The sequence below is a fragment of the Zootoca vivipara genome, chromosome 3, assembly GCF_965207765.1.
Source record: "Zootoca vivipara chromosome 3, rZooViv2.hap1.1, whole genome shotgun sequence".
NCBI lineage: Eukaryota > Metazoa > Chordata > Lepidosauria > Squamata > Lacertidae > Zootoca > Zootoca vivipara.
In genome coordinates, this window is record NC_142586.1 from 52,779,069 (window position 1) to 52,804,995 (window position 25,927).

At 40.6% G+C, this 25,927-nt stretch overlaps 1 protein-coding gene across 6 annotated transcripts in view; it reads right to left on the bottom strand.

The window, feature by feature from the left end:
• TBC1D32 (TBC1 domain family member 32) overlaps positions 1-20,075 on the bottom strand; it is a 64,231-nt gene extending 44,156 nt beyond the window's left edge. For 5 of the 6 annotated variants that reach the window (XR_015948957.1, XR_015948956.1, XM_035109190.3 and 2 more), the window contains exons 1-16: positions 19,799-20,060; positions 17,109-17,263; positions 16,053-16,214; positions 11,812-11,989; positions 10,274-10,345; positions 9,581-9,706; positions 7,931-8,009; positions 7,720-7,823; positions 7,561-7,622; positions 5,986-6,121; positions 4,641-4,700; positions 4,177-4,276; positions 3,547-3,684; positions 1,947-2,036; positions 1,527-1,669; positions 567-697 (exon numbers count right to left, since the gene is read on the bottom strand). Coding sequence is in view for 4 of the 6 variants with exons in the window: in XM_035109190.3 (XP_034965081.1) it covers positions 567-697; positions 1,527-1,669; positions 1,947-2,036; positions 3,547-3,684; positions 4,177-4,276; positions 4,641-4,700; positions 5,986-6,121; positions 7,561-7,622; positions 7,720-7,823; positions 7,931-8,009; positions 9,581-9,706; positions 10,274-10,345; positions 11,812-11,989; positions 16,053-16,214; positions 17,109-17,263 (1,736 nt within the window). In the remaining 2 variants the exon portion in view is untranslated. Of the gene's footprint in view, positions 1-566; positions 698-1,526; positions 1,670-1,946; positions 2,037-3,546; positions 3,685-4,176; positions 4,277-4,640; positions 4,701-5,985; positions 6,122-7,560; positions 7,623-7,719; positions 7,824-7,930; positions 8,010-9,580; positions 9,707-10,273; positions 10,346-11,811; positions 11,990-16,052; positions 16,215-16,792; positions 16,842-17,108; positions 17,264-19,798 lie in introns of all 6 variants that reach the window. The other variant, XM_088666057.1, reaches the window with a different exon arrangement.
• Between the last annotated feature and the right edge of the window lie 5,852 nt (positions 20,076-25,927).

Here is a 25,927-nt window from a genome sequence, read left to right on the forward strand (position 1 = left end):
CAGTTTATGATACATCCAAATCATAAACTGTAGTTAAGACTTAGCTACTACTGCAACAAGCCAACCTCATTAATCCAAGGTTTGCCATTGGCTTCAGTAAACACTAAACATTAGTTAATTCCAAGTTTGTCTGGGTTCAGACACAATGTTTAATTGTGGCTAGTTTAAAACAGAAATGAAACCTTCTGATCTCCTCTTATGGAGGAGAGAAGAAGGTAGGTGAGAGTACACAAGCCTGAGGTTTGTTGATATAACAATAAATCATAGTTTATCATTACAACCAAATGCAGTAACACTTTAAGCCAAGAAACAAAAGCATGACTAAAGAGAAGTAACATGGAATTACAGTATACAGACCATTCAGGTATTGCATGCAGACTGTTTTCTACAGATGTGGGAGCTATCTCCTTATGTACATTTGCATAAACAACAAAACAGCAAGCTGTTCATTTTATAATTCAAATCATGGAAGCTTCTCTCAAAACTTATATACAACTAATTAGATATGAGAGACAAGAACTTATTTCATAACACTGTTTTTGTTCTTTTCAAACACATTCTCTTACCTACTACCCTCCATGGCAGAGGGCTTTTCTCCTCCATAGAGAAGGAGTGAAAGACCATCATCTGCAGCAGCAATCCTTGCCAAAATATCAGCTATATGTATTAGAGTTGTTTCAGGAGAATTTAGATGCACCTGCACATACATTTAAAAAACTCTGAAGATTAATGTTTTAGAGAGACTTTTATCTACAAACCTTATGTAACTAAAGGCAAATTAATGTAACAAGACTGAAGAATTCTTACATTATAATCCAGTTTACGTCAATGGAGCTCTGATATTTCTTTTAACAATACAGTTGTAAATGATACTGCTGATTTGTATTTAGATAAAAGTAGCTGCGAGAATTAATCTAAATGTTAACTGACAAACAAGAACAGAAGAATCCAAAGTCCTTTCAAAATGAATTAACATTTATTTCAAATATAAAATAGAAACAGATGGGGCTAACTTCCAAAATAGACTAGCATGCCAATTCCACATTCCTTCTCTTACTGAAACAAGGATGGAAAGCTATGACTCTCCAGATGTCAATATACTATAATTCTCAACATCCCTTGCCAGTGCTCATGGTGGAAGTTGGAATCCAACAACTGGAGGGTTATAGGTTAGCTGCCCTTGACTTGCATGAAATGCAGCTTTCTTCATAATCTTCCCTGTCTCCTTTCCCCACAAATCCCAAGCTCCATTTTTAACTTTGGCTCTTGTAATTCATTACAGCTTAGCCCAGTCAACAATATGTTTTATTTCACTGTGGTGTGCACAGCTGTATTGAAACAGATACAGACACAATGTCCCCAATGCAATTCTCACTATTTTGCAATGCACATCTCCATTCACTCACTACTGCATACCACAAGTTATATGCAAGACCATGTTGCGCCTGACAATTAAATGGACCACAGTCATTACATTTTTCTACATTAAGTTTTATTCATGTTTATTTGGAGGAAATACAACCAACCTCTGTTCCATTCAGTAAATAATGTATTGGCTGAAGAAGTGCTTCTATCACTGTATTAGTATATAGACATTCAGTTGCACATTCTTTTCTCTCAGAAAGAATTCCGAGCACATCAGTAATAAGGCCTGCTGGAGAATAATTGCCTGACAAATAAAAAGAGACTTGTTTCAAAATAGTAAAGAACAACAGAGCGAGCAACACAACCAGATAAAGGAAAAGAAACAAGTGATATTTCTTCCCTCTTGCCAAGCCCACCACTTCAAATACCCATCAGATGTGAATAGTCGTTCAATTTTCACTTTAAATATGATGCCATGGTGTCTACAGACACAGAAATGATTAAGAAATATGGAAGTGAACAAACCTTTATTCACAAAGAAAATTAAAGAATAACAGAGCAAATAAAAAGGGCAATGTTACCTGAATGAACTGTAAGCATCTTTGTGCAATTTGGGGCGCAATAGATAAGACGAGTAAACATTATGACAAGGTCTGTCAAGGACATCAAATCTACAAAAATGAGAATGGGAAAAATAACTTCATGTTACTTATAATTTAATTAGGAACAAACGAATACCTGAATACAAATTTAAGTTAAATTGCTGTAGCTTTTCTTCCATTTCCAACTGATTCACAGACAGAAACCATTTAATTTAATTTATTACTGGTAGAGCTATTCCAGCAATGTCAAATACACTTTTGGGTTCATGTTTGCCCTCCTGGAAAATAATGCAATCTAACTTTTTTTGTAACAGCCACAGGCCAAGGAGGACAGATGGAAGAATATTTAGATAATTGTGTAAGACGATAATGTGTACTTCTTCATAGCCATAAACCAACCTGCCTTGGAAAAACCATACGTCAGCGCTGCATGAATAAGTAGAAGTGAGCCCCAGGCACTTATCCCCACCCTCCTCTTCCAGTACAACAGCAGGAGGTGGAAAATAGACAATTACGGGTTAAACGACCTAGAGTTCTGTTGCATCCCACCTAGGGAAACTGATTAATTTAAACTATGCCATGTTTGAAGAATCATAAACCGTTATTCGATGTTGTCTTATTGTAACTAACTATAGTTTAAACTAACCAGAGTTGCAGTTCCATTGATATCAGTTCTCTGAGCCATGATAACTTCCCTAAAGTAAGCAAGGTACTCCAATGCAATGCAATTTTGTCTTGATAGAATATCATTGTCTTCAGCAAAGAACTCAAAAGCAGTATTTTAATTTCCCTATTTTTTCACAGGTACACGCACTCAATAGATGTGTCCATGCAAATTTGTGAACTGGCACACTAGCAGATCTGGTAACTTCACTTCACTCCCAAGGTTTGGACATAACAATAAACACCAGTTAGTTGAAAACAGAAAACACATGCTTCTTTAAGCTATGGTTTAGCATTACAGGGGTACCTCGACTTACGAAGGTGATACGTTCCACGGCACTCTTTGTAAGTCGAAACCTTCGGATGTCGAAGCGTCCATTTTGCACTTCTGTGCATGTGCGGACCACGCGTGCCGCTTCTGCGCAGGCGCAGAACGCGCGCACGGCGAAAAGACTTCTGGGTTTGCCGACTTCATAAGTCGAAACCTTCGGAAGTCAAGGCATTCGGATGTCGAGGTACCACTGTATGTCCAAATCGAGTCACTATGTTAGTTTTGATAAACATCTCAGCTTCGCCACTGTTACAGAAAACAACAAACTCTTGCACATGACAGCACTTTGGGAGGGGGGTAATATATAGGTCTTTAAAAAATCCAGATAAAAATAGTCAGACAGGAATTTATGTGTGGTCCTTCTATATAGAACAGCATGTGATAACGCACCAGGCACTCCAATAACTGTCCTGCTTACGTAATTTACACCACATAATTTACACCCTGTTGTACAATCTCTTTTGGATACCTGTAAGCCCTCTCCCACAAACAACAGAACCAAAGCTGAAAAAGCATTAGAAAAATGGCACTAAGAGAACACACTGTCATGTTTCTATGCTTCTATGTTCTTTAACGCGCACTTACCTTTTCTGTTTTTCAGCTGAATAGGAAACAGTCTTCTGCCTTGTTTATATATCAATAATCTTCCTAAGAGGCTCAGGGAATGAACAAAATATATATACTGTAATTCGTTTCCAGTGTAAAAATTCTTCTGTTTATTACCTTGAAAGACAAGACAGTTCATGTCAATAAACCTGTGCTGTCTCTTGCTTTGTTCTTGTATACTAGAGTCCAAGCAATCACTGCTATAATGGACAATAATACATTTATAAAGGAAACTACCAAGATCACAAAAAATGCAACCACCAATAAAAATTGGAGTTGCCATTTCTAGGTGAGATAGAACATATTCTGAACATTTGTCATACACTACTGGAACACCGCTACATATTTTATTAAAATGCAGGCAAAAAAGAAGACTTTTCAAATACAGTAGCACCTCGGCTTACATTACCCTAAGTAACATAAACTTTGGGTTGCAAAAGCGGCAAACCCAGAAGCATTTTACTAGATTTTGCCACGCACACATGCGCAGATGCTGTCCTCCAGTTGTGAAAACCTCAGGATCCGGCCGGACCACCGGAACGGATCCTGTCCGCAACCAGAGGTACCACTGTAAATATATATTATTCAGCATATGGAAAAATTACTTACCATTATGCAATGTGGAGAAAGAATTAAACCTGCCTGTTGTATCAACCACTGATTCACAAGTTTCCAGATAGGAAACACACTGCTCAACAGATGCAATAATCTGACGAATAAAACGACAAGGTATTATCAAAATTCACAGGAAATGCCTATTGAACAATTCCCTTTAGAACCATTAATGAAGATTCACTTCACTCACATCATTAGCAAATTTGCATTTGACCCTTTTCACATTAATTTTGAGTTTGTAGAAGTATATACAGGCAGTAATATAAATTATAAAGTCTCTGCAGAACATCATATTTAGAATGTTAAACTTAACTTCCTAAATGGCCATATTGATTAATAAAAATCAATTAGGGAGTATGCAACATCTTAAGATATGTCTTGGTTCAGTTGTAATTGATAGGTACTCTGTTCCTTGTATTGATGAGAAAGGATATTGACTGATGGAAAAACAGACTTACCAAAGATTTGTATTTTTTTTCAAGTAGCCTTAGCACCACTGTCCTGCTGTAATATGCATGCTAAAATGACAAAACAGACATTTTGTTATTGTTTAATCATTTAGTCGTGTCCGACTCTTCGTGACCCCATGGACCAGACATACATTACACTTAAAGCACTGAGTAAAAAATCAAAATGATTCAATTATTTTCCAACTGATTACAAGATCAAAATTGTACAATAAGTTCTGAAGTTAGTCCTGTTAACATATATCGGGTTGGAGACAGGTGTGTAGAGAAGCAAATAAGAGCTTCGTACGGTATTTACTGCAAAACATAGTTCAAATTGTCTATAAACCTATGGCACTATTTTAATTTCATTTTGACTACTGCCTGTTGACACCAAGGACAATTCTACCCATACTCTACAGCAGGGGTGGATGTTGCTGGATTCCAGTTCTCATTAGCCCCAGCCAGCATGACCAATGATCAGGGGTAGTGGAAGTTTCAGTCCAACATACGGAGAGCCCCCAGTTCACCATCCGCGCTCTACAGCATGGGTAGGCAAACTAAGACCCGGGGGCTGGGGCCAGCCCAATCACCTACTAAATCTGGCCTGTGGACAGTCCGGGAATCAGCATGTTTTTACATGAGTAGAATGTGTCCTTTTATTTAAAATGCATCTCTGGGTTATTTGTGGAGCCTGCCTGGTGTTTTTACATGAGTAGAATGTGTGCTTTTATTTAAAATGCATCTCTGGATTATTTGTGGAATTGTTATTTGGGTTATTTGTAGGAATTTGTTCCTTTTTTTTCTTTTCAAAATATATTCTCCCCCCCCCCCAAGGTCTGAGGGACAGCGGACCGGCCCCCTGCTGAAAAAGTTTGCTGACCCCTGCTCTACAGCCTTCTAAAGCAAGGGGACGTTTCACATGTGTAATAGATTAAGTCATCTATTTCTTAAGCAGAGTCCAGACATCATGCCTCCAGGATGCACTTTCAATGTAAGGATCATGCAATTAATTTGCTTATGGTAGGATTTAGTGCTAGCAGAGTGCTATAGTATTCCTGCAGTGTGAGTTTTTTGGGTTTTTTAAAATAAAGGTAGTCCTCCTCCTGCCATGTTACTGTGGGTTGCATTCTATCCTGGTGAGCCCATACCATTCCCAATAAGCCAGAGGTAGGAGAAACCTGCAACCTCAGAAGTTGCAACTTATCTCATCTATTGCATTACACTGACACATTCAATATCAACCTCTTGAAGAAAGGGACTAAGAGGATTATTAGCTCAAGGCATTATCAACAAAGCAATAACCTTGAAGGACACAGAAGAAGCTGCAATCAGCAAAATACATACATTTGCTTACCATCCATTTTTTAAACCAAACAGCCTTGAGATCGACTAGAGCCAAGAAGTACACGGGATCCAAAGAAACAGGGTGGCTTGAGTCACGCTTTGCTGACAAAAGTGACAGGGTACTCTCCATTATTTCTTCCATGTACCTAAATACGTTATAAATAACGAGCTGTTAAATAAAATCCCAATGTCCGTACAGTGGACGCTCGGGTTGCGAACGTGGCGTTTGCCTATGAAGAGAGTGATGTCATCCCCAGTATGTGTGTGAAAGGGTTAAATGTGAAGCCAATGAGAACCCAGAGGACGGAGTTAATGAGAGTATAAAACAAGCCCTGGGGGGAGTTGAGATTTGGAGATGAGATGAGATGAGTTAGATGAGAGAGGAGATAAGATAAGAGATGAGAAGAGAGAGTTGTGGTTGCTGAGCTGAGGGGACTCTGTGGGTTGGTTTAAGCTGTGTGAGAAAGCAAATCTGAGTCAGTGACAGTCAGCATCTGAAAGGAACAGATAAGAACCTAGGCATATCTGGTTAGGAACTGGGAGGAGGTTGGTTGAATTGTGAACTTGAGGGTGGAAGGTATAGGCCGGTATAGGAACTAAGTTAATATTGACTGAACACCATCTTTGAAACCATACGCTTGTTATACTTCTAAGAAATAAACTGAAGTTTTGGTTCACTTTAAAAATCCTGACTGGACTCAGTGATTACCAGCAAGCACCTGATTGGTGGCAGCAAGTTACCATTGTGGCACAGGGATCAATCAACCGTGAAATGTCTGGGGGTCCCTGTGTGATCGCCACAGGCACGTTCTCAACCTGCAGTGTTTGCAACCTGCGTTTGCGTGGGTCGCAATTCGGCACTTCTGCGCATGCGCACAGCGTGATTTAGTGTTTTTGCGCATGCGCGCACCGAAACCCAGAAGTAACCCGTTCCGGTACTTCTGGGTTCGGCGAGGAGCGCAACCCAAATAAACACAACCCGAAGCGGCTGTAACCCAAGGTATGACTGTACTGATGCCATTTGTATTTAGACTCTCTGTTATTCAAAAAAGGAATTTGAAATGGGAAAGAAATCAGATGCATATTTTTTTCTATACACCAAAAGAAAGTCACCTTCAAAAGGAAATTAAGAAAGTTACAATGAGCAACATTGTATGTTTACTGGGGTACTGGGAATACATTTTGGAGTTACTGTAAACTGCAATAATAATTTAGAGTATGCAGAACTCCATTCTTCATGCTTAAATATTGTGAAGACCAGATGAAAGGGAAAAGTGATTGTGATCCTAAATCACCAAACAGGAAACAGAAGTGTCACCTGTAGCATCCATATCAGGAAACCAGTAACTAGCATAAATTAAACAGCACAAGGAGAATACCGGTAGTTGGTTTGGGGAGCTTTAAGTCAATGAACTTTGTCCTCATAACACTTACTCAATACACAGATTGACTTATGACAGCAAGCAATGGATGAGTAGCAGTAGTAATTTCATGTTTAATGAATCACTGATTTTAGTAATTTAGCACAAAGAAATTGCAACAGGCAAATGAAAACTAAGGAAAGAATTGGATAATTGTGACATACTTTTCTGGATGACGAATCCAAAAAGATGGGACTTCCCTCTGGTACTCATTTAGCAGACGTATCTATGAATAAAAGAAAAACAACCTGTTTGCTTTTTTAAAGACCGGATGGGGAAAATGACAAAATTTGCAAAAGAAATATGGGAAAACTGATTTGTACCTTTTTAAGTAAACGGATTATATCTGGGTTGCTTATATCAATACCTGTTGATATGGTAGGAACATAACTATCTTCAGAAAGGAAGTACATCTCTAAATACTTTGCTGTAAAGAGATAAATAATTGCCAAATAATTTAAGAGGCAAATTTTAAAAATGGCTGCTGGCTACAGAAAGCAAATAACATTTCTCCATTTGACTTAATGAACTTACCCAAACTTGTATACAGTTCCCTTGTCATATTTAGTGGAGAGGAAGAAAATGTCTTGGCATAGAATTTCAAAACTTTGTCCTGAAATAGTAAAAATGAAAGCTAGTTCATAAAATCTAAACAGAATTTCAATGTTCTGTGTCAGCAGCAATGTTATACAAAATATCTGACTTGTTAATTTATTTAATTTCACCCACCATTCTTCGAAGGCGTTTCGAACTGTTGTCTTTCCACCTTACAACAACCCTGTGAGGTAGTTTATGCTGAGAGACTATCAGTAGCCCAAAATTACCTAGTGAACTTCATAAGTGAATGGGGATTTAAATCTGGGTCTCTACAGTCCTAACCTGAACTAATCACTATACCACACTGGTTTCTGTAGCTCTAACATATACACCAGATGCACCTGTAGACTTTTCATTCTAAATAGAATATTGTGCAAAAGCTGAAAATTATTATAATAACATAGCTCCCTAAAGATCGACAGCTGAAGCACTTGGGCCTATATATAAACACACAAACAACAGGCTATATACACAAAACATGTTGTATAGAGGTCATGTCAAAATGTACCTACATGACCTCTCCCTTAATATCTAGAGTTGCCTTGACGAGAGAACATACTACCACTGTATCAAACAATAAGATAGCTTATTGATATATTACTATATTGGAAGGCAGAAGGTTTGTGTTTACTTGAAGGAGCATCTCCACCCCCATCGTTCTGCCTGGATCACTGAGGTCCAGCGCCGAGGGCCTTCTGGTGGTTCCCTCACCACAAGAAGCAAAGTTACAGGGGACCAGGCAGAGGGCCTTTTCGGTAGTGGCACCTGCCCTGTGGAACACCCTCCCATCAGATGTCAAAGAAATAAATAACTATCTAACGTTTAGAAGACGTTTGAAGGCAGCCCTGTTTAGGGAAGCTTTTAATGACTGATGCCTTAATGTATTTTTAATATCCTGTTGGAAGCCGCCCAGAGTGGCTGAGGAAACCCAGCCAGGTGGGCAGGGTATAAGTAATAAATAATAATGATGATGATGATGATATTTTACATTCATTCAAAAATGTGTAACACCACATAGCCCAAAGGTGAAATGAGACCCAGCAGTGCTCTTAATTTGGCCCGCAAGGCTGTTTTCCCCAAACCATGTCATATGTGGCAACAAGTGTGGAGCAGGTAAGGAAGTACTTACAAAGGAACAATCAGGAGCGTAAACTGAGCTTGCAATTATTCTTTTGCAAGCAGAGACGCTGTGATCACCCATCTGCACTGACAGTGAGCATGTCTGAAGTTGCCACCTGATGTTGTAATGGTATGAAGTGGCTGACAGGTTGACAGCTCTGTTCACCTGTCAAAATGGCTTGTGGGGAAGCTCGGGATGCAGCCTACCAACCAGAAAAGCTTCCCGATCCCTGTGCTACAACAGGGACAATTAAAATGCTGCATACATAATTTTATGCATGCTATTGTAGGAAGAAGTAGTAGTAGTCACAAAGAAAGACATACTGCTTCATTTAAAATTCTAATGGTCACTTTTCTACATGGAATTTCTGAGAGGTATGTAAAATTTTTGCATGTACTTTGATTTTGCACACTATATAAATTATGATCAAGTGACACATTAGGAATGGTAAAAAATAAATTCCTTACACTGAAATTGGAATCCGGATCTGAAAGTGCTGTTGCAAGATGTTTACGTAAATTAGCCCAACTCTCACAGTTTAATATATCAGATGGAGGAGCAGAACACAATGTCTGCATAGCTTCCTGACGCACCTGCAACATCAAGGTAAGATGTGGGTTTAAAAAAATCACAAAGAGTACTATCATAATAAAACAGAAATCTTCAATCAATGTGATGATGCGCGCGCGCACACACACACACACACACACACACATAGGGTAAGGTAAAGGTAAAGGACCCCGGACGTTTAAGTTCAGTCAAGGGCGACTATGGGATTGCGGTGCTCATCTTGCTTTCAGGCCGAGGGAGCCAGCATTTGTCCACAGACAGCTTTCCGGGTCATGGCCAGCATGACTAAACCACTTCTGGTGCAACGTGTGTGTGTGTGTGTGTGTGTGTGTGGTCTGTCCTCCTCTATATGTTGTCCACCTTTAGCTCTCCTGCACAATGCCTCCATACTTCTGCTTTCTTTAGAGCCTAGTTTTCACCTTCCTCTTCCCAAGTCTCAAGCCCAAACTTGTATAAAGAACTAATAACCAATTGTGCCCCTTCCAAATGAGACTATCCAATTTCACTCAAGCAACTTGAGCTTAAGATTTGCTAAAAAAATTTAAAAAGGATTGTCTAAGTGGGTGTGTCCATTCACCTTTTAGACTCACCTCCTTAGGTTGTACCGGATCAAGCCTTTCTACCAGTAGTTGCAATTGTTCTTGATTCATGAATGTATAACTCTGTAACACATTGCAAAATGCTCATTAAGTAACTCATTAATTTAAAAAGATTAATAACTATAATAATTAGCTATTATTAGTGAAATAAAAATTATCTTTAAGGGATTCACATTATCTTAATGAAATATTAAGGGGGGTATTGTTAATTATCAAATATAAGGAGAAAATGTTACCTTTCTATTTTTAATAACCTTTCTATTTTTAATTATACAACATGTGATACATGGTTTACCAACCATAACATTTTGTAGAAATAAAGGTACCGTAAGACGTTTTGGAAAGACCTAAACTTTATAATGCTGCTCCCCCCCAAAAAAAAATCACAGAATCATAGAACTGTAGAGTTAGAAGGGACCCTATGATCACCTGGTCTAATCCCTGCAATGGAAGAATCATTGAGAAGGTTTAAGTACATAGTAAACATTTTGAATATTAATTAACTTTTATCTGGGAAGTACAGTACAGTATTGTAATTAGGCTTAGTACTTAAATTGTATGGGGTGCATGTACACCTTTGGTCCCCACCCTGCACTCAGCTCTAACCTGTGGCTCCTAGAAGCTGTCAGAATGTGACAGCTGGCCAGCTAAACCAAGTGAAGGTAGCCGATGGGTCTCAAACCCTCAAACACTTCCGCCTGCATGCAAAGACAGGCTCCGGCATATTGAGCCATAAGGCGGTTGTATGCCTCCTTCCAGCAACTCCTGCAGCCAAGCTTTGCTTTCCTTTGGGCCATATTAGCAAGGCCAAGAAGGGGGTCTTGTCATCTGGGCATCCCAGGGCCTCCATACACACTGCCCAGGCTTGCGCCTCAGGGAGGTCACTTCAGTGCTGCTAACACAGCAGTTTGACTACACCCCTGGAGGAGCACTTCATTGTCTCTCGAGACACAGATGCCAACAACAACTTAAACTGACTTCAATATTGTGGGTACCCCGTGCACACAGAACTGCACTGAGATTGATGGGAAATCTTAATGATGTGAGAATTCTATGTATGCCCTCAGATAAAGTATTCTAACTTTCAGTGGAGATAATACAAACCCATAAAAACCAATAGGCTTCCAGCTCTTGATCTAAATGGAATGGATTTTATCTATTGATTTTGCAGTAACAATTTAAAAAAAATATAGCCTCAAGTCTGGCAGTGTAAGTGAGAGAAAGAATTTCTCATTGATTTCATCAGCAACAAACAAGACCAGGAACATGAAGATGAAATCACAGAAACCAACTAGGGCTCTCCATTAACTCTAATGGGAGTGTATTTAGATATGACAGCTATTTTGGTGGCATAGCTCTATGTCAGCAGGGAAGTAAGGGCCAGCCCAGGGGAGGATAGAATGGCAACTATGGCCAGCTAGTCACTCTTCCATTCCTTACCACATCCCTTTCTTCCCCTTACACCCTTGTTGTTACAACAGCATAAAAGATGGTGGCCCAACAAGATTATTACATAGACTTGACCATACCTGATTAAATGAAGAATCACTATCAGAGCAATTATCTGTATAGTAACTGCTGTGCTGTTCTGTTTTCACTTTCCTCTGAATTTCCTTATAGCGCATCTGATCTTCTTCAAACTTGTTAATTAAAGATTCAACTACAACCATCATAACATTCTTCAGAGAATGCATCATTTCTCTATACCTTCAGAGCAGAACAAATGTTATAAAAACAAACAGACTAAAGTTCACAAATCATATTGCACACAAGCTGAACTCCTAAGCACTAACATCAATGGGACTTAGTTGTGGGTAGGTAAGTACAGTCAATAGGAAGTGAGTGGTCTCTTTTCACTGGTAGCATTGCAGTCAGAACAGAAACTTTTAAGGGGAAGCAATGGTTGGGAAGTTACCTTCAGAGATGCCCAACCATACGTGAGTGAAATCATACAAATGTTAGTACCTATTCACGGAAGGACTTTTACACAATAAACTTGAAAGTGGAGAATTAACGGGAAAATAGAAAAGGTCACAGATTGCCATAGCAAACTGATTTACATTCAGATACAAAGCAACCAAGCTAGTATCGGGACCAAAGAGCAAAAGGAACAGGAAAATACAGTCTCTGTATTGCTGAACCACAAACCATATCTTTAGGAAACCTAGCCAATGCTGCCTTGGGTGTTTAGGTTCTATATATTTTCTGACAAGACAGGTGGGGAATAAATCTGTTCTGGATGAATCCACTATCCCCTGTAGGAGCAGATTCAAAGACTACACCAGTTTTGTTGCTTGAGGCCCAAATAATCTCAGTTCTAGGAATGCCTATCTCCAGTTTAAGTTGATCTGCCTTCCTAGATTGCAACAGCTTTGCTACAGTAGGCCGTACTCTTCTGAACTCTAGATTTGACTACTGCAATGCAATCTACATGGGGCTACCATTGAAGACAATCTGGAAGTTGCAGCAGAACACTATCATTTTATACTTGGAAGAGAGGGGAACTAGCCCCGTTGTATATCAGGGGGAGGAAATTGTGTGGAGAGAGTCTCTTCCTTTAAATTCCTGGGAGTTTACCTTAGTGAAGACCTCACTTGGAAAAGCAATATAACTCAGGTGGTTGGGAAGGCCCAACAGAGACTCCATTTTCTCAGGGTCTTGTGAAAGAACCATATTAAACTACAACTGAAGACCTCCTTTACCGGTTCACAATAGAAAGTGTCCTCTCATATTGTATCACAGTGTGGTACGTTGGCTTGACAACCACGGACATAAAGTCTTTATAGAGGGTGGTGAACACAGCACATGCTATCATGGGCTGTCCCCTGAGCCCGCTAGATGACATCGCAAGAGATCATTGCCTTAGGAGAGTGAGAAAAATTCTCAGGGACAATTCACACCCCGGCCAGCACCTCTTTAATCTTCTACCCTCGGGCAAGAGATATAGAAGTATATAAACCAACAGGCTAAAAAATAGTTTCTATCTGTGGGCTGTTAGGCTGCTGAACGGAAAAAAATATAGTGCAACTGACTTTCGGGATTGGTGTGTTGTGCGACATGCACACCGGGGGGGGGGGGGGAGGCTTGGTTAATTTCATTGTGCGCAGGTTGTACATTGACAATAAGGGTATTATTATTATTATTACTATTATTAGACCTATCCTTCTGGAATTTCACTAAATGCCCATTTGCTACTAGGCCCAACTCAAGGTGCCAATGTTAGCATATAAAACCCTAAACAATTTAGAACCCAAATGCTGGAAATACTGTCTCTTCCTGTGTCTTCCTGTATCTGCCTAGTCAGACACTGTAGTCTGCAGGGTAGGTCCTTAATATGGTCCTGTCAACAGATGTATCAATGATGCAAGATAGGGCCATATCCTTGACAATGCCCAGGTCATGGAACTCCCTCCCACTAGAGATTCACTAGTCTGTCCTCCCAGTGAAAAGGGAAAGGGTACTGTGAAGTAAAGGGTATATGGGATATTTATTTGTGCCTTTAAACACTGCCTTCCTAATCACTCTTCTTTACAGTCTTAAAAAAGAAACCCATGAAGATTGAGAATCCTAAATAACAGTATGTAGCCTTGGGTGTTTTTTTATATATATAAACAAAGGCTACCCTACAGGGATTGCATTCATCTGTGCTCTCTAAAAAATATTTCTTTGTGCAGTTGGCTCAAAACTGACATGCCATTCCTAAATGTAAATAAATGGCTTATTAAAAATACAGCAGTCCACACATTAATTTATAAAAGCAATTAAGCACTGATTAAGTAACGAAGTTTTTCACAATGACATTTCTAATTTCCTCTCACAGAACAAGGCCATCCACATATCATTGAAATTACTATTAAAATGTTCCTAAGATTGATCTCATCATTAGAGGTTCACTGAACTTTTCTACAAGGGGTCCTCCTTACCCTTGGTACGTTCACATTCGTCTTGCAATCTCCCACTGACTGAAGGTTATCTGGCTATATTTAAAGTGATCAAGCTTTCCAATAATATTTTGTTTGGTAAAGGCTCATAACTAACTGGGCTGACAGAAACATTTCAGTAATTAGTATTTATTGAATGCATTTCTTTTCAGTTGTAAATAATTATAATGGAGTTCTAATTTTGCTACTATTCACAGAAATTGTTGACTATCATGTACCCTAATCCAATACCACCTATGAACACAAAAGCACAAGTATACACACAGCAGTGTCATGCTCACACAGGCCTCCCCCAATTAATGCCAAGGACAGATATGTCCTCACATCCAACAGTACTAATGTAATTACACTGAACAGTGAAAATCCCACTTAACCAAAATCTTTTTACTGGACCACCTGACGGGCTCCAGATTAGATTATAGTTTACAGTCCCTCCCTGAATCCCTTCTTAGAGGTAGAAAAGATGCATAAACGTTGTGTTTATACCTCTAGCTTGTTACAGTGAGGTATTCTGCAGCACAGTGCTTTAAAGTAGCATTTAAAAAGATGCAGAAGAAAAAACTACTGCAACAAATACTAAAAAATAACACCAAAGAGTAATTTTTGTGAAGGCTTGCAGATAATAAATTGGCTGTACTTATTACACTGCTTCCTTCCAGAGACATTTTGTAAAATGTACTGTAATTGCAGTGAAACTTTTAACTTAGGGGGGAGGGTGACATTCTTTGGTAAAGTACTTACAGTACTGTAAAGAGCTTATTGTACAAATTCATCTGAATTAGTTTTAAGCAGGATATATCTTCTCAACATTTCCGGTCAAACTACACACTACAATTTTGGCTACAATCCTATGCACATTTACAGGGAAGACCCACTGAACTCAACTGGCTTACTCCTTGAGTACGCATGTATAGGACTGCGACACCATGCCATTATTCCATGGTACCTAGCACAGTTGTTTGAAACTCTGCAGGGTGGAAAGCTAAGGAAGGGAGACACCAATTCAAAACAACAACAACACCCAGCCCCTGAACAACAACAACAACAACCAGCCCCTGAACTACAACAACAACAACAACAACAACAACAACAACAACACCCAGCCCCTGAACTACTCGACAGCACAAACCAAGAAGATTAGAAGAATCTGCTGGATCAAGCCAGTGACCCATCTATTCTACCATCCTGTTCTCATAGTGGCCAACCAGAACTATTGAGATGCAGAGGAAAAACTAACATGGTTGGGAGGGAGTAGAATAGAGCTGCAGAAACAGGAGGAAACACACACAACAGACATATATTCCTGGTTCACACTGAAAAACTATACTGTAGATATCAACTCAAAAAATAATAAATGTAACTGGAATTGGATACCAAGTGTGTCTACCCCACGCCACCCTCAAAAAGATCCAAAAGGAGAGGAAAAAACAACAACCCGAAATTAGCCTAGTGAGGACTGGGCATGTTCAGTGGGCCTGGGATGCTGGCTAACGTTCAAGGAGAGGAGAGGAAAACCAGGGGATGAGGACATGATAAAATGGCTGGAAACCTGAACAGCAGTATTCTACACTGCAGTATTTTGTTGCAGGGAAACTTGTTTGAGTTATAATGCCAGCATAAAATACAATTTTTCTGGCTTAAGCAAGAAAATATTACAAACAATATAAAATCAGAAGTCAATCACAAGAGTTACAATAATGAAGGGACACGATTTCAGAAGGACAGAGTCAGGAACTGATAAAATCAAGTATAAGCAGGAAAGAACATTTGAGAAAGTCATTCTTTTTGGACACTGTAGTTTTTTACATGCGTTTTGTACATGTACTCACTCTTTTGATTCTCGAGTCTTTTTAGTAACATGCTGAACCAGTGTATCATAGCCAGATCCTTCACCCTGATTTTGTGCAGATGTACATTTCTCAGTTTCTTCTTCTATTACGGAGCCCAGCATGCTACTTATATATTGCCTAAGATATTTCACAAATTCATAGCTGCAATAAACATGTAAAGTATAACTTACTTTGTGCTGTTGTATTTTCAATGTTACATAAACTGTATTTCATCAGGCTACTGCTAGAATTCTGTACAGCAGGAGTTGGTCTAGGAACCTGTGGTCTTCCAGATGTTACTCCTATCATCTCTGACCACCAGCCACGCTGGCTGGGGCTGATGAGACATCTGGTTGTTAGATTCCACAGGTTCCCCACCTCTGCTGTAGAGGCGTCATGAAAGATTAGCAGATTTTTAACAGTAGATTTGCAGAGGTGAAAAGAAACTAGGTATTTAACTCACACAGAGCTTTAAAAGAATTTGTGGTCTATCTGCCAACTGGAAAAAATAAAGTATTTCTCCATAAATACTTAGTTTACATAATCCTATGGCTGCAAAATTTTCAAACACACATAAAAAAGGAAAATATAAAGATATATCTATTGTCTCAAAAAGCATAGTTCACAAATGTTTTCAGTTATTATACATAATGTCACAAAGCAGCCTGCTAGATTTGTACAGATGGCTCAGTATTTTTTTCATTCCAAAGTATCTTACAATTAACCGCTTGTCCACAGACCTGGGGCAAGCAATAATTCTTTCCACATGAGTAGCTTGGTAGAAACACCCTGTGAATGACAGACAAGCATTTAACTAAGTTGGAAATTGTTTCTTAAAGACATCTGCAGGATTGTAACATCTCAATTTCTAAAATCAACTGACTTGAACATTATATGTATGCGTACCCACAATGTTCTAACAACACACAATCAAAAACACTGCTTACTGCCAGTCATCAGCTGCAAAACTGCAGCAACAAGTTTCCCCACATGGATCAGCAGTCACTATTCAGTTCCTTCAATGATGACACAAAAGTAAACTTTCAAAAAAATTACTTGTGAAAATTTTCATCTGTTTCCTCCAGATGTAGAAGAATCTCTTCTGCACACTCTACTGATGGCGCTCCTGTGATTTTTTCTTTGACACTTTGCAGTAACTGTCTGAGCATAGACTGCAAAAGAGCTTCATCTTCACTAGAAAAATGAGACATCTAAAGAAATAAACATAAGCCATCGGATTTCTGTAATACTCAGTAATACACAACTCACTCTAAGCTTTTACAGATTTTAAACTGAAAGGAAATGAAGCCTAATAAGTTCTTAACAGAAATATGAGATATAGAAATCTAATTCTAATTTTATATGATTAGCTGCTGTTGCTGTATTACCTACATTCCCTGGCCCAAATTCCTGGTTTTTTCTTTCCTTTACTGACTTTCTCTCAGGCAGCAGTGACACAGGTAAAAGGAGTGCTATTTTATCTGTCTTTATTAGCATGAATGGGCCTACAGATATGGCTTTGGACTGACAATGGGTGATCAAGGTCATAAAAAGAAAGTGTTGGGTTTTCTTGGCATCCTTAAATAATTCCTCCATTCCCCCCATCACCTTGACCAGCACTTCGCCCAGCGACAGCACTAGCAGCGGGTCAGGGGAAAGCGGGATGGAGGGGAGGCTCAGCGAGGCATCAGAGCCCTGGCACCGCTCTGGGGAAGAGATGGCGGAGGGAGGGCTCAGTGAGGTATCAGAGGCTCTGCACCACTCTGACCAACAAGTGAAGGAGGGACAGCTCAGGGAGGCGTAGGAGCCCAGGCACTGCCCCAGCAAGCAAGGGGCATCGCTCCTTCCGGCGCCCAAATTGAGGTGCGCGCCCAAACATAGGGCTAGGGGGCGGCATTTCAGGGTCCCCAGGCTATTATGCTAGCCCCGAAGCAGATGGGCACCATTGCCAGGTTCTGAGAGCATAGCTGCCAAGTTATCCCTTTTTTAAAGGGATTTTCCCTTATGCTGAATAGGCTTCCTCGTGAGAAAAGGGAAAACTTGGCAGCTATGTGAGAGTGACTAGGAGGTCATGTTTTCTGCTATCTCTGCACTGTAAATAGTATGCACAATAAAACCCTTAAAGACAGAACGGACTGGAGCGTCTTTACACGGGAGTAGCCGCAACAACTCCCTGACACTAACATAGTACTGAAGACAACTCAGTTAATACCTGAAACTACACCCAAACAAAAGTAAATTCAGAGAAAGAAGTGCCTAGGGAGCAATCTATAGGAAGAGCTACTAGGATGTGCAGGGTTAAGATCTAGCAGATCTCTGGCTGAGAGTTGCCAGCAGGGCTGGGCTACACTGACTTAACTCCTTCCATCCTAGGCTTAGCAGGAGATACACCAGCTTATCTCCCTGCCATGTTCCTGGAACATCTCACCTGATGGTCTTGGCTCAGTTGGGATGGGGGAGATATGCAAAAGGGTGGTGTAACTGTTTTAAAGGTTTGTTTTCCCTCTGCCAGGCTTGGGCCAGCTCAGCCAGAAGTAGTCCCATTAGGCTCTGGTGTATGGTGTATGTTTAACTTGCCACCACTTTACACTAGCTTCTTGTGTATAGGATTGCTCCCCTAATGTCACATTGCTCTGTACCTTGAACTGAGGAATAAATCCTCCTGAACTCTGTAAAGATACTTCCAAAGTAAACATATACAGAATTATCAGGGCCGGATTTAGGTTTGATGAGGCCCTAAGCTACTGAAGGTAATAGGGCCCTTTATATGTCCAGCTGTTCTTTGTCAACAACAAATTGTCGCTGTTTTTTTGAGTTGAATATATGCTATATGGTAATTTATGGACCTAATAGGTATCTAAAGCCATTTGCACATAACAAAATATACAACCAATCCATGCAGAATGTAGCCACCCTATACTGTATATAGAAATGAGCAAACCAGTGATATTTTAGGGAGCAGGCTAGCAGGCCATTACTTACATCATAGGAGCCTATACAACACCAAACACTGTTGCTGTGTGTAGGTTTTATTTTATGTTTTTTATCTTATATTTTGGAACTGTACATCCAGGGTTTTTTTCTTTAATTTTATTATTATTATTCCAACAAGCTATAGCTTGTTTAGCTTATACGTAAATCTGGCACTGAGAATTATGCAATTAAAAAGTTTGCTGTGTACTTAAGATTCCACCAATTTCAATGGGATTTAGCTGTGAATTGAAAACCATCAAGTCAACTATCTGCCCTTACATATTCTATTTTTGCGTGGGGAAACCAAGAGTTGGAAGGTTCCGTAAAGGGGCAGGAAGGCAGGAAGAAAGATGGCAATACGACATTGGTAGCTTTAAACCTGAGCGTTGATTTTCCAAGACAGCAGAGTGGCCAGCTGACATGGGAGACACAGTTTCAACAGAAGAGTTTCAACAGCTTTTCACAGCAACTTGGTCAGAAGCAGTTTATCAGGCAATCGTTCACTTCCACGGCATTCAAAGCGTCACCTGCAGCGCAAACTCCTGCTTTGCGTAAATGGCACCGAAATGAGACGCGGGGCGGCGGACAGAGCATAGCCGTGGGCGGTGGGACAACAGCGAGGAGAGACCAGTGTCGAGAGCGCCCGGTAGGTGACCTGCACAGCCCGACCCTGCGCTGCCAATCCCGGGGGAGCTCAACTGCCCAAGAAGCGCGCACAGGAGGATGGCAGCCTAAGGCTGCGCGGGATGGGGAGGCGCAGCGAGAGCGCTTACCTTGGGCGAGAAGAGGGCGCTCTCTGCCCTCGGCCGCCGAGGGGCCTATATAAGGAACTGGGGCGCTCTCCCGGGAAGGAGCCTCCGGAGCGACGCCATCCACTCCGGACGGCGGGGAAGCTGGAGAAAAAGCGAGGGTGGGATTCGCCTTCCAGCTGCTACACAAACCCTCAACTTCTCCCCCGGGTGCGGCCCTTAGCAACCGCCCGCCGCAGCCTCGCTCGCCGCACGGACGTCCCTAGCAACGGCGCCGGGGATAGATGCGCCGCGCGGAGGTTGCCGGGAAAGGGGCGGGGCGAGCAAGTGAGAATCCTAAACGCGCGCTGATTATTCCAATAGGGGGCTCCCCGCCCACAAGGCGGTGTGCGTAGGCTTGAGATCCCGTTTGCATTGAAATCAACGTGGCACAGATCGCATTGCATAGCTGCTCCATGTCATATGTGTACTGTACTGTACTGTATTGATCTGCTGGCTGCATGTTTCTACCGCCCATTGACAAGCTCTCCGGACAGTAAATGTCATAGCTGCCAAGTTCTCCCTTTTTTTTAAGGGATATTCCCTTATGCTGAATAGGCTTCCTCGTGAGAAAAGGGAAAACTTGGCAGCTATGGTAAATGTTGTTTGTTGAGGCTGCGATTCTATACTCGCTAGTCCGAGAGTAAGCCCCATTGAATTTAGTGTATGGGTCACCGTCTGGCTGAAAGGGGTAGGCTAGGTTAGAAAGAAGGAAAAAAACACTCAGATTGCGTGGCCACGAACGCTTGTATCAAACCAAAGTCTACCTCCATGTTCCCTAACTTTTCCAGGCCACCCCTCCTTGATTGTATAAAGTCACCCCCAAGGGACTTCTGCCCTATACAAAGCATTCAGAACAGTGGTTTGCTCAACACGCTGAGGAAGAGGATGACACAATCAAATTCAAAACAGTAACAATTCATTCAAAATCCAATTAAAACTAGTTTAATTTATTCAACAAAATTGATGAACTTGAGCCTGTGATCATTTACACCTCCAATACAACCCACTTTGGGAAGCAACAATGGGCTGTCTTATGCACAGCCCTTTGTGTTGAAGGGGAAAACAATAATGTTGGTGACATTTTGAGACTGAGGATATTAGAAAATGAATCCCAAATCTTGAACAAGGCCACTATTGTTTTAACTGACTAAAATAAATGCAGTGTCTTTAATAGCTAATAGATTAGACCACTCATTTGGTGGGCTACCAGGCTTGAGTTTATGTTATGAATTAACAGTTTAACAATTTGTCCTCCTTCAGGGAGCCATTCGTGTCAGGAACTCCTGTACACTGCATAGGATTGTGGATCATATTCTCTGGGGCACACAGTCAGCTCACACTGAACACTCTTGGGCTCACCATCACAGTTTGTAGCCTGACAGTTTGTTGTAAGGTAAGGTAAAGGGATGTGCGTGGTGCTAGGGATGTGGGTGGTGCTGTGGTCTAAACCACTGAGCCTAGGGCTTGCCGATCAGAAGGTCGGCGGTTCGCATTCCCACGACGGGGTGAGCTCCGGTTGCTCGGTCCCTGCTCCTGCCAACCTAGCAGTTCGAAAGCACGTCAAAGTGCAAGTAGATAAATAGGTACTGCTCCTACGGGAAGGTAAACGGCGTTTCCGTGTGCTGCTCTGGTTTGCTAGAAGTGGCTTAGTCATGCTGGCAACATGACCCGGAAGCTGTACGCCGGCTCCCTTGGCCGGTAAAGCAAGATGAGCGACGCAACCCCAGAGTTGTCCGCGACTGGACCTAATGGTCAGGGGTCCCTTTACCTTTACCTTTAAGGTAAAGGTAAATGACCCCTGGATGATTAAATCCAGTCAAAGGCGATTATGGGGTACAGTGCTTATCTCGCTTCAGGTCAAGGGAGCCAGCATTTGTCCACAGTCCACTTTCTTAGTCATCTGGCCAGCATGACTAAACCTCTACTGGTACACGGAGGACCGTGATGAGTGCCAGAGCACATGGAAACGCTGTTTACCTTCCCGCCGTAGCAGTATCTATTTATCTATTTGTACTGGTATGCTTTCGAACTGCTATGTTGGCAGAAACTGAGACAAAGCAACGGGAGCTCACCCCATCACGGGGGTTTGAACTGCCAACCTTCTGATCAGCATGCACAAGCGGCTCAGTAGTTTAGACCACAGTGCTACCTATTCCCACAATATGCTGTAGAATGTAGCCAATAGAAGTCTTGCAGATTGCACAGGAGGGTCAGTAATTGGATGGCTAACCAAGCTTCCTTTCAGGGACATTTTCCACCATTATCTTTTCATTCAGGCATTCCTGATATTTCAAGGTTTCCTGGAGCATAGCTTGAAAGTGCTGCTGCTCTACGAGTACAGCTTTTTGTGACCCAGAAGATCACTGCAATTTGTAAAAAAGTATTAAAATAACACATTTTTGTGAAAGAGATGCAACATGGTCTCTTGGCTCTGAACAGTGGCTTGAAGAAGAATTCAAGGGGCTTGAATGCTTGCAGACCTTTTGTAGAGCTAAAAAGAGAGTGGCTTATCTTGGCCTTTCCTTTTGTGAGACTGTATATACCTATCATCAAAGCAAAAATTGGTGTTGCCCAGGTATGATACAGTATTAGGAACTAAAGAAATTGAAGGTACAATGTGGCATGAAATCGAAAGCAGCTTATTTTGCACAAGTTTTCCTATCTACTGCAGGGGTAGCTAATGTACCCTCCTGATGTTTTTTTTAACTACAATTCCCATCACCCCTCTTTACTGGCCATGCTGAATGAGCCTGATGGAAGTTGTAGCCCAACAACATTTGGAGAGTGCCATGTTGATCTATGCCCTTGATCTATGCCAGGCATAGGCAACCTTGGCTCTCCAGATGTTTTGTAACTACAACTCCCATGATCCCTAGCTAACAGTGCCAGTGGTCAGGGATCATGGGAGTTGTAGTTCCAAAACATCTGGAGAGCCAAGGTTGCCTATGCCTGATCTATGCTGTCTCAAGCCACTGCAGTTTTGACCCTAGATTCCAAAATCTTTCGTTTGAACCTTGCCAGTCCTTCCCTTTATTTGCTGTGCTGTTTCTGTGAAAAAAATTTTTTGTCTCTGGCAATTCTGGAGTGATGGGAGTACAGAGGACCCTCTTTTATGTGATCTGCTCTGTCTTTAATTCCAGTTTTCCGGCAAGAAGACAGTAGCAACAAATTCATTTAGCCATATGGATCCCCTGCCTTCCCTTTGCAAACAGGGAAGGGATCAAGTAGCTTATCCACATCAAGAAAGTCTACCACAACTAAAAAGTGTGAATTTTACCATCACTTGAAAATGCCTGCTGCAAAAAGTTTTTTGATTACTTTTATTTTTAAGTAATCCAAACTTTTTGCAATGAAGACATTTCAGCTGGGTTTTTAAAAACCCTTCAAAGACACATTTGCAATGCAGTGCAATGATCTTGAAATGTTAAACACACACGCCATAGTTAATCCTGAAGGAGATTCTTTCCTCCTTATAAATGATCGCTAGAAATGTGTCAGAGTAATGCTGCATCATACATATTAATAGATGGAACACTTTTCAGCAGCTGGCTGTTCTAAATAATATAGAGATGCATTACAATTAATACACATCATAGAGAATTATGATGTAGGGCATGTATTATACATAGCTAAGTGTTGTGCAAAGGCTATATCACTTTTAAGAATATTTATAAAGATGTTCTAGTTATTTTGTACCCCAAATAGGCTTAAAGTATTTTCGGTGCTTATCAGTGTGGCTGCAACATAGTGGTAATATTGATATATCCTATTCAAGTGGACACTTCTGTATGTCAAATCATTCTGAACATAAAGGTGCATATGAAGTTGAGTTCAATTATGTCTCCATCTAGTCCAATGTTATCTACTTTGATGGACAATAGCTTTCAAGGGCCTCCAGTGCTCTCCCATCACCTGCTATTTACGGTAGTCCTTTAAAAAAAGGATGTCAGGCTGAACTTTGGACCTTCTACATACAAAGGATGTGCTATACCATTCCATCTGATTGGGGGTGGGGGGAGCACATCTCAAGAATTTGAAGTGCCTTAGCTTTGTGGAGGCCTAAGCAATTTACTTTTTGATGACTGAGGTTCAATATTTTATACCCTCTTTAATGCAGAGTGTACCGGCAAACGTTGTGAGCATGACTGAATATTGTGTCTTTATGGTGATTGCTCAGTTTGTCACCCAAACAGAGGCAGAGAAAAATGATGTCATCACTGAATAGGTAAAACACTGCCTGGTAGTAGGCAAATCGTTTTAGCCAGGGGGCAGCAAACTTTTTCAGCAGGGGGCCAGTCCACTGTCCGTCAGACCTTGTGTGGGGCTGGCGATGGGGCCGGATCCACACCCCCGGGCCTTAGTTTGCCTACCCCTAGTTTTAGCTATATTGGGAGTTTCCTGGACCTCTTTATTCCACATCTCCAACTTTTAATGAGATGCTGTGTGTGCCTCTTTCATTTTGCAAGTTTCCTACTAAATCATTGAATAATTATATTGCTGCTGTATTTCATTCATTAGTCTTCCGTTTATGTACCTTATGGTGTTGTTGGGTATTAGATTGCATATAACTCAGATATTTGATTGCATATAACTCAATATAATACCAAGTCACTGATTTTCATCAACTTAACAGATGTCTACATTGTATGTCAAAAGAGCTATAAACAAAAGGTGACAAATTGTTGTTTTTCTTTAACATTTACTAAAGGAAGAGCAGAACACAACAAATACTCTCATTACAAAGAAATATATTAACCAAAGATCTAGAGACAATACCATTCTTGAACACCATATCCCATATAGTGTTTTTCAAAATTGAATTTTAAACAGATGGCTTTACTTTATAGCACACCATTTGTCACCAGATTCTATATAAAGAAAAATAACATGATTAAGTATCATAGAATTGTTGAGTTGGAAAGGACTCTGATTATCTGTAGTCCAAACCCCTGCAATGCAGGAATATGCGTTAATTTGTGCAATTCGCAATCTATAAAGTGACAAAACAGTTGCATACATCTGCCTTCCTAGTTTTTGTTTTTTGTTTTAATGGCACACAAGGAAAACCTCAACCACTGGGATGACAAACAGTACCATGTTAGCAAAGCCTCAGAATTGGCCTTTTTACATGGAATACTTTTCCAGGATGCAACTCAGTCAGAGGACTTTCAAGGTACAATGTTAGTAAGACCTGTGAAGCATAATGAAACCTTGACCGTTTATTCTTAAATCTCACTTTTGGGATGATTTAGTGTGCTCAACTATGTTTATGCACTCAAAATTATTGATCTCTGTTTCTTCATAATTGTTGCCAGATTCAGTATGCCCAGAAAGCAAGACTTCAGTACAGAGATGAAATTTCCAACTGCCAGGATTATCCCTTTCATTCTATCGTGGCTGCAATCCTATGCACCCTTCCATGAGAGTATATCCCAATGAACAAAGTGGGTCTTGCTTCTAAATAAAGCAAACATTCATATGATTGCACTCTATTAAAACCAACTGCCTTGCACTAAATCTGACCACCATAATTCTATATGCATTTTAAAAAGGTCGTTTTCATTAGAAGGCAATTAAACTTCCATCTATTTTCCAGTGTAAGCGACTACTCTCCAGTTCAGGTGATAGTCTGAGGAGAGTTAATGAAGATAGCTTCTTTCTCAAATAAGTTTAAGCACATCTGCTGATTCAATTTTTTTTTGCAATTAGACTGTTGCCAAATGTATTCCTAAAAGCTGAAATTTAATATGCTATTTCATTGAGAAACGGCAATGGTATTAGAGCTATGGAAATAATATGCTACTCTCTTTTTTTTGTTCTTGTATGTAGGGTTGCCAACCACAAGAAATAGATTGCCAATTCTCTTTCCATGCCTAGGTAATATACCACTTAGGCACACCATTTTTTCCCCTAACCCTCCAGGTTACAGATAAAAAATCCTTTTAAGGGTGCAGTGAATTAAAGTTTTTATATCTGAAGTAGACTAGTGAATACTAATCTTGCTTCCTCTCCCTACTATCAAACAGGAATTTTACTCATATCAAGTTAGAGTCCATTGTGTCTACAACACAGATAGCCAGTATTGTGCCTTCCAGATGTTGGAGCACAACT